Source organism: Talpa occidentalis, unplaced genomic scaffold (assembly GCF_014898055.3).
Source record: "Talpa occidentalis isolate TD23 unplaced genomic scaffold, MPIMG_talOcc4v2.1 talOcc4.6, whole genome shotgun sequence".
Lineage (NCBI taxonomy): Eukaryota > Metazoa > Chordata > Mammalia > Eulipotyphla > Talpidae > Talpa > Talpa occidentalis.
This window is the reverse complement of record NW_023604972.1, coordinates 94,636,809-94,648,502: the sequence shown is the minus strand read 5'-3', so window position 1 is coordinate 94,648,502 and position 11,694 is coordinate 94,636,809. Positions and strand designations below refer to the sequence as shown.

Sequence of the window (11,694 nt, the reverse complement as noted above, 5' to 3'; positions counted from 1 at the left end):
CTGGGGGAGAAGGCGCGCAGACAAGCGCAGGGGGACCCGGGGCTGTGAAGCAGGGGCGGCCCTCTCCCTGCTAGAGGAAGACCCTGCCCCCCTCGCTGTGGGCCAAGTCGCCGCGGGGGGCGGGGGCGCGGGGCGGGGGGCGGGGGGTTGCACTTACGGGGGCCGAAGGCAGAGCGTCGAGGACCGGACCGTGGCCCCCCGCCCCGCCCCCACCCGCAGCGCCGCGGGGAGCCGGCGCGTCACTCCTAACGGAAACGCCGCGCCGCCGGGCGTCTGGCGAGGTGCGCGCCTCTCGGCCCCCGCGCCCGCGCTCGAGGCTGGGAGCCGCCGCCGCCTCTCTGACGAGCAGGGGCGGGGACCGGGTGGCACCTACCGGCTTCGGCTACTGGAGCCACGGAGCGGCGGCCGAAGATCACCACCCCGCCCGGACGGCGCCCCTGCTCCGGCGCCGCGGAGGGTCGGATCCGAGCCGGGGAGGCGAGGGGCGCCGCCTTCGCCTCGACAGCGCGTCCCAGGTCAGTGTGCGCGCCGCCCGGCCCGTGCACTTTGGGAAACTTTGGTTTGCTCTGCCAGCTGCCGCGAGGAGGGCACCGGGGGCGCAGCGCGGGGCCCCGCGGCCTCCCGCGCGCCCTGCCAGGTGCACGCAGCCCCGGGGAGCCCGCGCCGCCGGCGCACCCTGACACCGCAGTGCCCCGACGAGCGGGCCGGCGCCCGCGGGGAACGGCGGGCAGTAGGGGCCTGACGGAGACTCTGCCCCGCTCCGCCGGGCCGCGCCGCCCGCGCCCGCTGTCGCGCCGCCCGCAGTCCCTCAGCGCTCGTTCGGGCTTTGCGGCCGCTGAGGCGTGGACCCCGCGGGGATGTGGGGCTCGCCCCTCTCCGGGCCCCGCCGAGCCGAGGGACCGCGAGGGCCGCCGGCGACGTGGGGTCTGCGAGGCTCGGGGCAGGGGCCTCGCGGGCGCGGGTCGGCGCCGCAGCGGAGCGGCGCGCGCACGGCCGCAGGGCGCGCGGGTCGGGGGTCCGGCTCCCGCGCGTCTCCGCAGGCGCCTGGGCTGGGAAGCGGCGGGCGGTGCGGGCTGGGGGCTGCCGAGCCATTGCAGACCCTGACTGGGCACGGCAGTCACGCCAGGCGGATAGCCGGGTCCGGAGCCTCTTCGGCGCGCCAGCCCGGGCACCAGGACCCCCGGCCCCTTCTCGGAGACCCGGGGTCCAGAAGTGCACCTGCCCCAGGAAGGGGCGATGGTTGCCCCCCTCTGGCGCGCCATTTCCCAAGGAAGGGCCGCGTCCTCCCAGCGCGGGGACCGCTCCGCAGCTGCTTTGGGCAGAACCCTTTTTCGTGGATGGCGATGGCCTCAGCCCTCCAGCCGCCAGCCTGGTCTCAGAGACGTGGCGACAAAACATGCACCCCGCCCCCATCGGTGCCCCGGCGCCGTCGCCCCAGTCACCTTCCTTTGCCCTTCTCCGACAGCACCTCGGGCTCTCTCCCTCCCGCTCTCGGAAAAGACGGAGGAAACAGCAGATTCCCGGAGCCGGAGCGGACTGCCAGAATCCTCAAGAGCCTGGAAATCCCATCACCTTGGTTCCCTGACACTTGGAGGTAGAGGTGTGTGTGTGTGTGTGTGTGTGTGTAAATCCCATCACCTTGGTTCCCTGACACTTGGAGGTAGAGGGGTGTGTGTGTAAATCCCATCACCTTGGTTCCCTGACACTTGGAGGTAGAGGGGTGTGTGTGTGTGTGTGTGTGTGTGTGTGTGTGTGTGTGTTGGAGAGAGGATGGGCGTCTGAGAGAGGTGGGGGTGTAACTGCCCCAGTGCCCATCGCTGGAGGCCTGGGGGACCGCTGAAATAACTAGAAGACACCAACCGTTTTGGGGTATGGATGGGGAAATGCAACAAACCTTATCAGCACCCTTCCCCTTGGGCAGCTTCTAAATATTTCTTACAAGTCAGTGCCTGAGAGCAACACTTTTCTGGGACAATCGCATATACATCTTTTGTTCTGACTGCCCCTTCCCTTACTGGGGAGGGGGCAGGCAGACTGGCTTCATTCCATCTACAGCTGCTTCCACATCCTCACCTTGGGCTGTTCCCTATCACTGTTTTTTCAGACCTTTCTGGAAAGGGCAGGGCAAGAAACGTCCAGTCCCTGGCCCATTCTGACTCAAGTCTATGGGGTCCCCCCCTTTCCTCTCTCTAAGCCTGGCAGCCATCTCTAGCCTTTCAGGCAGGGGAGTTGAGCATCAGCCCACCTGAAGGTGATGACGGAGACAGCCTGGTAGGAGTCTAGACAGGGCTTCCTCGCATACAGAAAGTGCAACTATAAGGAGGAATGAAGAGTTTGCTGCAAATTTTCTTCAACTATACAGAGGATAACACCTCCTGGGAGTGTTCTGGAAGTAGAACCTAGAATCTTATTTTTAACAAGGTCTGCATATGATTCTTTTGCCCATGGAAGGTGGAGAATCCATTGATAATAGGGAACTTGGCTACCCATTGTCAGACTCCAGCAGCCCAGACCTGGACAATACCTCGTTTGGTGATGCATGTTTAGAAAATGACATTTGTTGAATTCCTAAATGGCAAATGTATTAGGATCTTCTTAAATCCTCACAATTATCTACTATAAAGTAGCTATTATCTCCATTTTAGGGATGGAGAAACAGGCTCTGGGGAACAGGTTCCCAGAGGGTTGGTAAGTCTGGAGGAGACAGAACACAGGTCTCTGATACTGACGCTGCTGCCTCCTATGAACCACTCTGATCCCATTGTGGGCTGCACAAGGGCAAGGACTAGGGTAAGGTGGAGAGACTGAATTTCAAGTTGAAACTCATTTGTCAATTTCTAGTTCCCCTAGCTGCCCTTCCCCACCATGGCCATACAATTAATTTTAAGGGATGATGCATGGACCCTATTAAGAAGTAGTAAAAGCAGCTCAAAGGAAAGTAACATTTATCTCCAAGAGAAAAGAGAGCTACTGGGGTAGGCACAGGGAGAAGTCACAGAAAAGGCCAAGCCTGTCTTCTCTAGATGGCTTTTAAAGCATCTCAGCCTGCTGTGCTAGACACCACATGAGTTTGGTACTCAAAAGAGAACCCTATTCTGCAGGTACCTCTATCTAAGTAGCAAGGCAATATTAAAACAAAGGACACAGGAATAGCTAATTAAGTTCTAGCGAACAGGCTGGTAAGAGTTCTCCCAACGTCCCTGCTTCCTCAGCCTTCTGGTCTGCACAGTATGGGAGCCAGAGCAGGGAGTGCTGCACCTTTCCCCCGCCCCCAGCATTATTTACAGGGCAGGCTGTGCCCTGCACACACACACACACACACACACACAGGTTTACATAGGTTCCTCTCCAGACACTTTTACAGACTCATAATCAGTGAAATATAATTAACTGAACAAAAACTGTAGGAATGTCTTAACAGGGAATTAAAAATCTAGACTCCAAATCAGAGCAATGTGTAGAGCAAATTATTGATATTTATGTAAGTTTGAATAGCTTTGATTTTCTTCACTAGGAACTGACAGCTGGCTGACAGAAAACTCATCCAGGGAGAGAAAAGACTTAAGTGAAGTATGAAATTTGGAATAGTGTTTTCAGGTAACTTTCTATTTCCACTTAGAGTGGGTGTCTGGAAGGGTGAATATAGTTATGGCTTGAAATGCTGCATTTATCAACATGTATTTTGAATAGGGCTTGTAATTCTAACATTTAGCGTTTTTTACTTCTTTTCCCTGGCTTCCAGTCCTGTGGAAGCAGGGCAGAGAGTTAGGGATTCCACCACTCATTCTGTAGATTCTCATTTTATCCCTGTTTTCAGCACACTGCCTACCAGTTTGGAGACTGTCTGATCAATTTGTCAGAGAATAAATCTTCGTTTTCCTGCCTAGGAATGTGGCTGTCTGCTGCTTGGGGTGGGGTAAAGTACCTGGGGCTCCAGGTGTTCTGTCCAGACTTTCTGCCATCCTCTCCTTGTCAGACCTGTGCTTCACTGCTGTTTTCTGTGTCCCTTGGGTCCTCCAAGTCCTAATAACCCTTATGGGTCTTTCGGGTAAGTCATCTCCCTTGGCGCCCAGTCCCCTGTCTGGGGCGCTCTGTGTTCCGGCCTCTGCTGTGCTGAAGCAGTTTGCCACACCACCATTCCCATTTCCAGTGCCTGATGGAAATTACTCATCTGCTATCTCTCCTCCACTTTTTGTTCTTCAGTATAGGTATCTTTTACAAATATCTTAATAACTAAACTGTAATTTTAGTGAGGCCTTGGGAATAAAGAGACACACTAATAGAGTATATAGTAAATATGCCCTAGGATGTTAAAGACATTCTAAAGATAAAATAATTTTTTAATTCTTGAAAAAAATTTAAAAATTTATCCCATTATTTAACAATTAATATCTTATAATAATGTTGAAATTATTATATTTGGAAATTATAAGGAAATGCACTTAAAGGACATCTTCTTACCATATTTCACTTATTAGATTCCATTTATGTTTACAAAACATTGTTACAGATCTTAAAAAAAATTTTCAAATATTTGACGTTATTTAAATAGACTGTGGATTAAAGGCATGATTAAAATTAAAGCAGATTGAATTCTGAGATAAAATTATTGAAAAAAAGAATGCAGTGAGTGAGTGTCTGATTTCATTACCTCACCTTCAGGGCATGAATGTCCTGTGATTCTTCTTCCACAGACAAGGAGACTGAGACTAAGAGATTTGACCAGGGCATTCAACTAGTAAGTAGGGAGTCAGGATGAATAAATCTGGGTCTGTCTGATCCCCAACCTTCTTCACTGTTAGCTATTTGGGAGGTGCACTGAACTTTGGGATCGTTTATGAACTAAACTATAACCAAGGGCCTGACTAATGTTAATTTGGGGTCAGCCCTGGATCCTCAGGGGGAAGTTTCACGGGAGAAAACTGGAGGAAAGAATATTTGGGGATTAGGATACCTGTAGGCAGGTGAAGTGTCTTCATCACAGGTAGGGCTCACGACTGTGAAGTCCAACTTCAACATCAACATTGTTGTAGTGCAACAGGATGAGGCAAGGTAAAAGAACCAATTAAAAGAGGAGCAAGGTACAAAGACAAGAGGATTATTCTGTTAAGGTACAGATTGCAAGACGAGATCCTTGGAAAGCAAAACATGTATACATGTAGAGAATAAAGTAACTGACATTTTTCTCTAGAAAAGTTATTTACACAATTCAAAATTACTCTAATAAATGTGACCAGTTTGAAAATTGAGCAATACCATGGTCTTGCATGGCTTTACAATGAAAAGAGTAAACTTCATGGAGTTGTCTTTGTTAGACCATCCTCTAGTACTGGGACTGAGGGCTCTGCTACATCCACAACGCAGATGGATTTGCTAGTTACCACAACCTAGTGGGGCCACCCAGCTTCTCAGAGACTCTGGAGCACACAACTTCCCTTTCCCCAGCCCCTCTTCAGATATCCTGAAGTACACTGTCATTGTTCCTTCTTATAGAACATTCTGATACCAACCACGATGAGAGAAGGTTATCACAGGAAGTGGTCAGGTTTAGTGTTGTGGAAAAAGGCCTTTATGTGAAGGTAGATAAAAAGGTTTAAAAGTCTTTCCAGACAATTCTTACAAGATTACAAAAAACAAAAAAACAAGATGACCTCAATACTAGAAACTATCTAAGAATATAATATTGAAATCTGGTATCTGGCATTTTGTTCTCATCTGCCTCTTTCTCAGATGCTTCTTTTGCTCAAAAGTGTTTTTACATGATGGACATTGTATCTCTTCTGGAATTGCAGTTACTAAGTGGTTTCTATATTTGATATTGTATTCCAGCTTATTTCTCAAAACCTCTTTGCATTATTAAATCTATTTATATATGAAAAATGCTAATAGAAAATTCATTTATAATCACTGTCTCGCATGATCTCTTTTCAGATGCTCTGTTTTCACAATAGACCTCTGAGTTAGGACCCAACTGTCACCCATTTCTTAATTCCTAAATTTCTGAGTTGCTGAGTTGCAGGTATGTATGCTGACTCTGAAATGAATAGCTTTTGTAGAATGTTGCTTGAGTGGAGGGATGGAGAGAGGGGAACAGAAAGCATGGCATTCACTTCTGTTGTATTCATATATGTATATTTGGAGATAGATCTAGTTAGAATGTTGGCTCTAATTCATCTGGGGTGGAGCCTGAAATTCTACATTTCTAACAAGCTTCAGGTAATGCTGTTACTCCTGGTGCAATGAAGGATCACACTTGGAGTAGCAAGGTCTTAGGGATCTAACTACCCTCTAAAAGCCTTTTACCTAGTCCTCTTTCTTTTAGCTGTACTACACACACACACACACACACACACACACACACATCTTTCTTTCTCTCTCTCCCGCTCTCTCTCCCTCTCTCTCTTTTCCTCTTGCTGCCATGTTCAAGGATTCTGAAGTGTAGATGACTGGGTTGAGGTCTCAGCTCTACCACCAGCTTTTCCAGTTTGGCTAAATCAGCTACCATTGCACCCTCTGCTTTCTAGCTTCTATAGTATGTTGCTATAGCCTTCTCTCCTCTTCCAGCTATCTTTGAGAGTTTGTCTTTAAAAAAAAATTCTTTAGTAATAAGAAGTTTTTACCTGCTAAAATATTTTCCTGAGGTTTGATTATATCAGCCTAGGTAGGGCCTGATTTGTGATAAATAACGGCTATTTTAAGCTCTAGGTCTTTGCACAAGAGGTGTTCTGTCTTCTCTCTTCCTTCTTTGACTGCTTACCGAGTGCATGCAGTCTTCAAGACTCAGTTCAATGGCTCGCCTCTATGAAACCCCCTTGAGTCCCTAGGCCATTAAAGCCTGTGGAGTCTCATGACTTTAACTTATAATCAGCCACTTATACAGTATCTCTTCCAAACAACTGCGTGAGTGTCCCAGAGCTGATGCTTATACCTTTGTAGCCAGTGTCCCAGCACATATTAGGGACTTATAGTTGTTTAACGATTGGATTTATTTCATGTGCATATCTGTCTTTCCTTTTTTCATATAATTTCTTTGTACTCTCTTCTTTCTGTTAAGAGGTCATTATATTTGTTATTGATTCTATTTCCAGTAGAAATTCATGTACCATCTTCTTAATTTTAAAAGTGAGTAGAATAAATAATAATTCTTGCTTTCTAAAAACTACCCAATAAAATGTACTAAATTTAAACATTATATAAACTTCCATTTGATTCTTCTACCCAGCATAACTACTGTTAAAAGAGATCCACTTCCTCAGCTCTGGATAAAGATACAATTTTTATCACCTAATGGTACTGACTGTAGGAAGAGATTGAATCAAACTATTTTAAAAATTACATAGATAATTTTCAGCTTATATAATAAAAAATAAAATGCTTATAAAGGTTACATGTCTTCATTCAAGTTTCAAGCCTGGAAAACTCCTTTTTCAGAGCAAATGTACGGCTGTCAAAATTAACCTAACATTATCTGTTAACCCCATAATCTAGTTGTTGTATGATCTAAGCAATGGAATCAAGAAAAATGCATAATCACATGCTCACCATTTCCTATCTCAGTGTGAATTCCAGGAACTGTGTTAGTTATTTTAATATCTTGTGGTCCAATAATTTTTCATCCTTTAAAATGAACAGAATGCCCCTCAAATTGAGAATCTAAATATTATTGTATTATTAATTGAAAAGCACATTAAGAATTTTTTACATCAAGTTACCATAAACATGTTCTATTTTAATTGATTTAATTGCATTAACACAGAATTTTGGCTTTTGGACTTAAATTTGTATTTCAGCATTTATTTATTTTTTTAAAGATTTATTTATTTGTGAATACAAGAACTGGGGTACAGGCCAGAGATTCAGGGAATGAGAGGATTCACCAGAGGCAGAGTGGGGAACTGACTGAAATACACTGCCGAGGGGAGCAGCGGGCAAGACAGGAGAGGTCTGCTGCGCCATGTGTGTTTCTCCCTGGCCGGCTAGGGATTGAACTCATGCTGCAGAGGCTGTGGATCGCCTCATAGTGCGGTGCTTACCTCTTGCACCACCAGGGAGGCCCTGTATTTTAGCATTTAAACGTATTTTCACAAGTAGAAAACAAGCAGGTTATTCTTTAATTAATGTAAGATTTAGGGAAATGCTATGTTGTTATTATATCATAAATATTCCATGAAGATTTTGATAGTAAATTTTAGTTTGTAATTCTCTAAAGGTTGTTGATATTCTAAAATTTCTTTGATTTTAATGCACTTGTTTGCTCTGTTGTTATTAATACTATAATCTCATTTAGATCTTTACATATTTCAGAAATTAATTGTGACTAACAAAATGTATGTAAATTAGTATATTGATTCTGGCTAATCAGTTGGTCTTCATTAGCTTTGATAACCAGGTATTGATTTCTGACTTTTGAAGATGGATGAAGGTCTAGAAATTTCAAGTGATGGAAACTCCCTGATCAAAGCAGTCCATCAGAGCCGGCTGCGCCTCACAAGACTCTTGCTAGAAGGGGGCGCCTACATTAACGAGAGCAATGACCGTGGGGAAACACCTTTAATGATTGCTTGTAAGACCAAACACGTCGATCACCAGAGTGTCAGTAAGGCCAAAATGGTTAAATACCTGTTGGAGAACAATGCTGATCCCAACATACAGGACAAATCTGGGAAAACCGCTCTGATGCATGCTTGCTTAGAAAAAGCTGGTCCTGAAGTTGTTTCTTTGCTCCTACAGAGTGGAGCTGACCTCAGCTTGCAAGACCATTCTAGTTACTCAGCCCTCGTTTATGCTATAAATTCAGAAGATAGCGAGACCTTGAAAGTTCTACTTAGTGCTTGCAAGGCCAAAGGGAAAGAAGTCATTATCATAACCACAGCAAAATCACCCTCTGGCAGGCACACTACCAAACAGTATTTAAATATGCCTCCTGTGGATCCAGATGGGTGTCGCTCCCCAGCCACCTGTGCTACTCCTTCAGAAATAGACATAAAAACAGCCACATCGCCCCTTTCACATTCTTCTGAAACGGATATGACACTTTTTAGCTTTAAAGATCTGGAACCTTCAGGAAGCAGTGATGATACATGGGACCCAGATTCCCCTGTGAGGAAACCGTCTATGGCTCCTACTGGACCCAAGCTACCCCAGGCTGCATCCTGGATCAAGAGTCCCCCCTTATTAATGCACCAGAACAGAGTGGCCTCCTTGCAAGAGGAGCTCCAGGATATTACTCCAGAGGAAGAATTATCCTATAAAACCAATGGGCTGGCACTTTCCAAGCGATTCATCACTAGACACCAAAGCATTGATGTAAAAGACACTGCACATTTGCTAAGAGCCTTTGATCAGGCCAGCTCAAGAAAGATGTCATATGATGAAATAAATTTTCAATCTCTTTTTTCAGAAGGAAGTCAGCAATGTATTGATATCCCTGTTGACCAGGACCCAGACTCTAATCAGACCATATTTGTTTCCACCTTAAAAAGTATCATTCAAAAAAGAAACTCAGGAGCAAATCACTACAGCTCTGATTCCCAGCTCTCAGCTGGCCTTACCCCCACAACTTTAGAAGATGGCAAAGCAGTTATAGGAAAGAAAAAGATCCTCTCACCAGCATCTTCTTTGTTGTCAGGGTCCAAAGACGTGTTGGAGAATATTCCCCCAGGTCCCCTGAGCAGGAGAAATCATGCAATTTTAGAAAGACGTGGTTCTGGAGCTTTCTCTTTAGATCACAATATCATGCAAACCAGACCAGGATTTCTGCCACCCTTAAATGTGAATCCTCACCCTCCCTTCTCAGATATCAATGCCAACAACAAGATTTCCAACCTTCTTTCTTGTGGTCAAAAAGTGCTTATGCCAACAGTTCCTATTTTCCCTAAAGAATTCAAAAGTAAAAAAATGTTGTTAAGGAGACAGTCATTGCAAACAGAACAAATTAAGCAATTAGTCAATTTTTAAGACATGGTAGAAAATACATTTTGTTCAAATCTCTATATCAGAGAAATCTAGAACTAGAGAAGAAATCACAAATGTTGTACTGTGTATTGTACTAAATACTGTGGACATAAAAATAATATATAGTTTCTGCTAAGGAATTCTGTCAAAATTAAGGCAGCTTTTCTCAAAACCTCCAATATTTAACCATCTGTTTTTAATTTAAGTAAAATCCAAGAAAGAATCTCACATAAGCAGAGATAAATTTCAATTTTTTTTCAGATTTGCCATATATTTTATTAAGAAACATTGAGTACAAGTCATTAAATTTATTTTGGCATTCCAGGTCAATAAATAATTGTAATTTTCCATGATGTCAAAACATAAGACACCGACAGCTATAAAATATTCTATGATCAATAAACCTAAGCTTCAAGAAAGAATGGACTAATTCTTAAAAAATGTTGACTGCAGGTATGTGAAAATCTAATTAAAATTTCAAAAAGACAACCATTATAGTTGGCTGAGCAGCTAATATTAGTAGTTTAATCAGTGTCTAAATGGCAGATCAGAATTTTACAAGTAATAATCTATGGCCAAGTGTTTGTATGCTATTTTTTGTCTTGATTGTTTATTTTAAACAAACTTTATAATGTCATATGTAATTCTTTTTTTTCCATATCTTTTAATTCCTGATTTTTGAACCCTATAGGTTCCCTGTACGAAGATAATGAAAAAGTTATAAAGCATTCCTCTTTACTTATATCAAATTATTCTTGCCTTTGTAAGGACATTTAAAAAAAGTTTGAGATTTATCACAAATAGAATCTAAGTGCTTGCTTCATTTTAAAAAAGAAAAAGTATCATTAGATTATTTTAGGTTAGCTAAAATTAAGAAAACCAGTAGAAACTTAATTATAAAATATACTAAATATTTGGTCAATATGAAATGTCTTTTTATTTCTGATATAATTATTAGACACTGATATAATATATAAAAGGATAAGTTCCTTAGGTGACATTCAAATCATCTAGTATTTTAGGACCTGTGAATAAATCCTAGCAAAATAAATGAATACCACACTACTATCATAAGAGATTATAAAATGACTATATTATCTACATGATTTCAAAATATGGTGTTTATACAATGAATCCTTATTTCAATCTAGCAGTTTAAAACAAAGAATAAATTAAACTATACAAAACCTGAGTGAGCTGATGATTGTCACATGAAAACTGCCTTTGCTTTCTGTCATAAAAGAGATCCTAGTAATTGGCATGATGCTTTTCTTGGTAATTTGATATAAGCAAATTGTAATGTACATAGTAATTATTTAACTTCTTGTGACTTTGATTTGAAAAAATAATTGGAGGTTTTTCATTTAATGTTTTGAATAACAATAATATTAACTACATTAGAAATATTCTTTGACTCAAATTAGAATTGTATGTGATGCTAATAGGTAATTAAACCCCTTTTGCAAGATTTAATTTTGAGAAAAGTGTTTGGCTTTAAGTTGTAAGGATTCAGTTTGAAGAATATGTAAATACATATATGTAAATAGACATCAATAAAGATTTTAAATGTCATTTTGATTTTCACTGATTTTTATTTATCTCAAATACTAATGATAATATTTCATATAATTTCAAGAGAAATCGTGCAACGTGGAAAAAAAGTTAATGGGATTAAAATTTTGTTGACCATATTTGGATGAATTTTAATCCTCTTTCAATCCTAAGGACACTAGAGAGCAG

General features: G+C 43.2%; 1 protein-coding gene across 5 annotated transcripts; it reads left to right on the top strand.

Moving 5' to 3' along the window:
* The first annotated feature begins 1,643 nt into the window (after positions 1-1,643).
* ANKRD34B (ankyrin repeat domain 34B) lies at positions 1,644-11,694 on the top strand. 5 transcript variants are annotated; one of them, XR_008549394.1, is made up of 5 exons: positions 1,644-1,712; positions 3,515-3,597; positions 5,932-6,019; positions 8,377-10,407; positions 11,680-11,694. XR_008549394.1 is itself a non-coding variant. In XM_037529800.2 (4 exons), the coding sequence occupies exon 4, from the start codon at positions 8,413-8,415 to the stop codon at positions 9,955-9,957; it is 1,545 nt and encodes a 514-aa protein (XP_037385697.1). In that variant the 5' UTR covers positions 1,644-1,712; positions 3,515-3,597; positions 5,932-6,019; positions 8,377-8,412; the 3' UTR covers positions 9,958-11,497. The 5 variants fall into 5 exon arrangements, 2 of the variants coding, with proteins under 2 accessions (XP_037385697.1, XP_054544473.1); XR_008549395.1 differs by lacking the exon at positions 11,680-11,694 and adding an exon at positions 11,591-11,600; XR_008549396.1 differs by lacking the exon at positions 11,680-11,694 and having other exon boundaries at positions 10,280-11,497.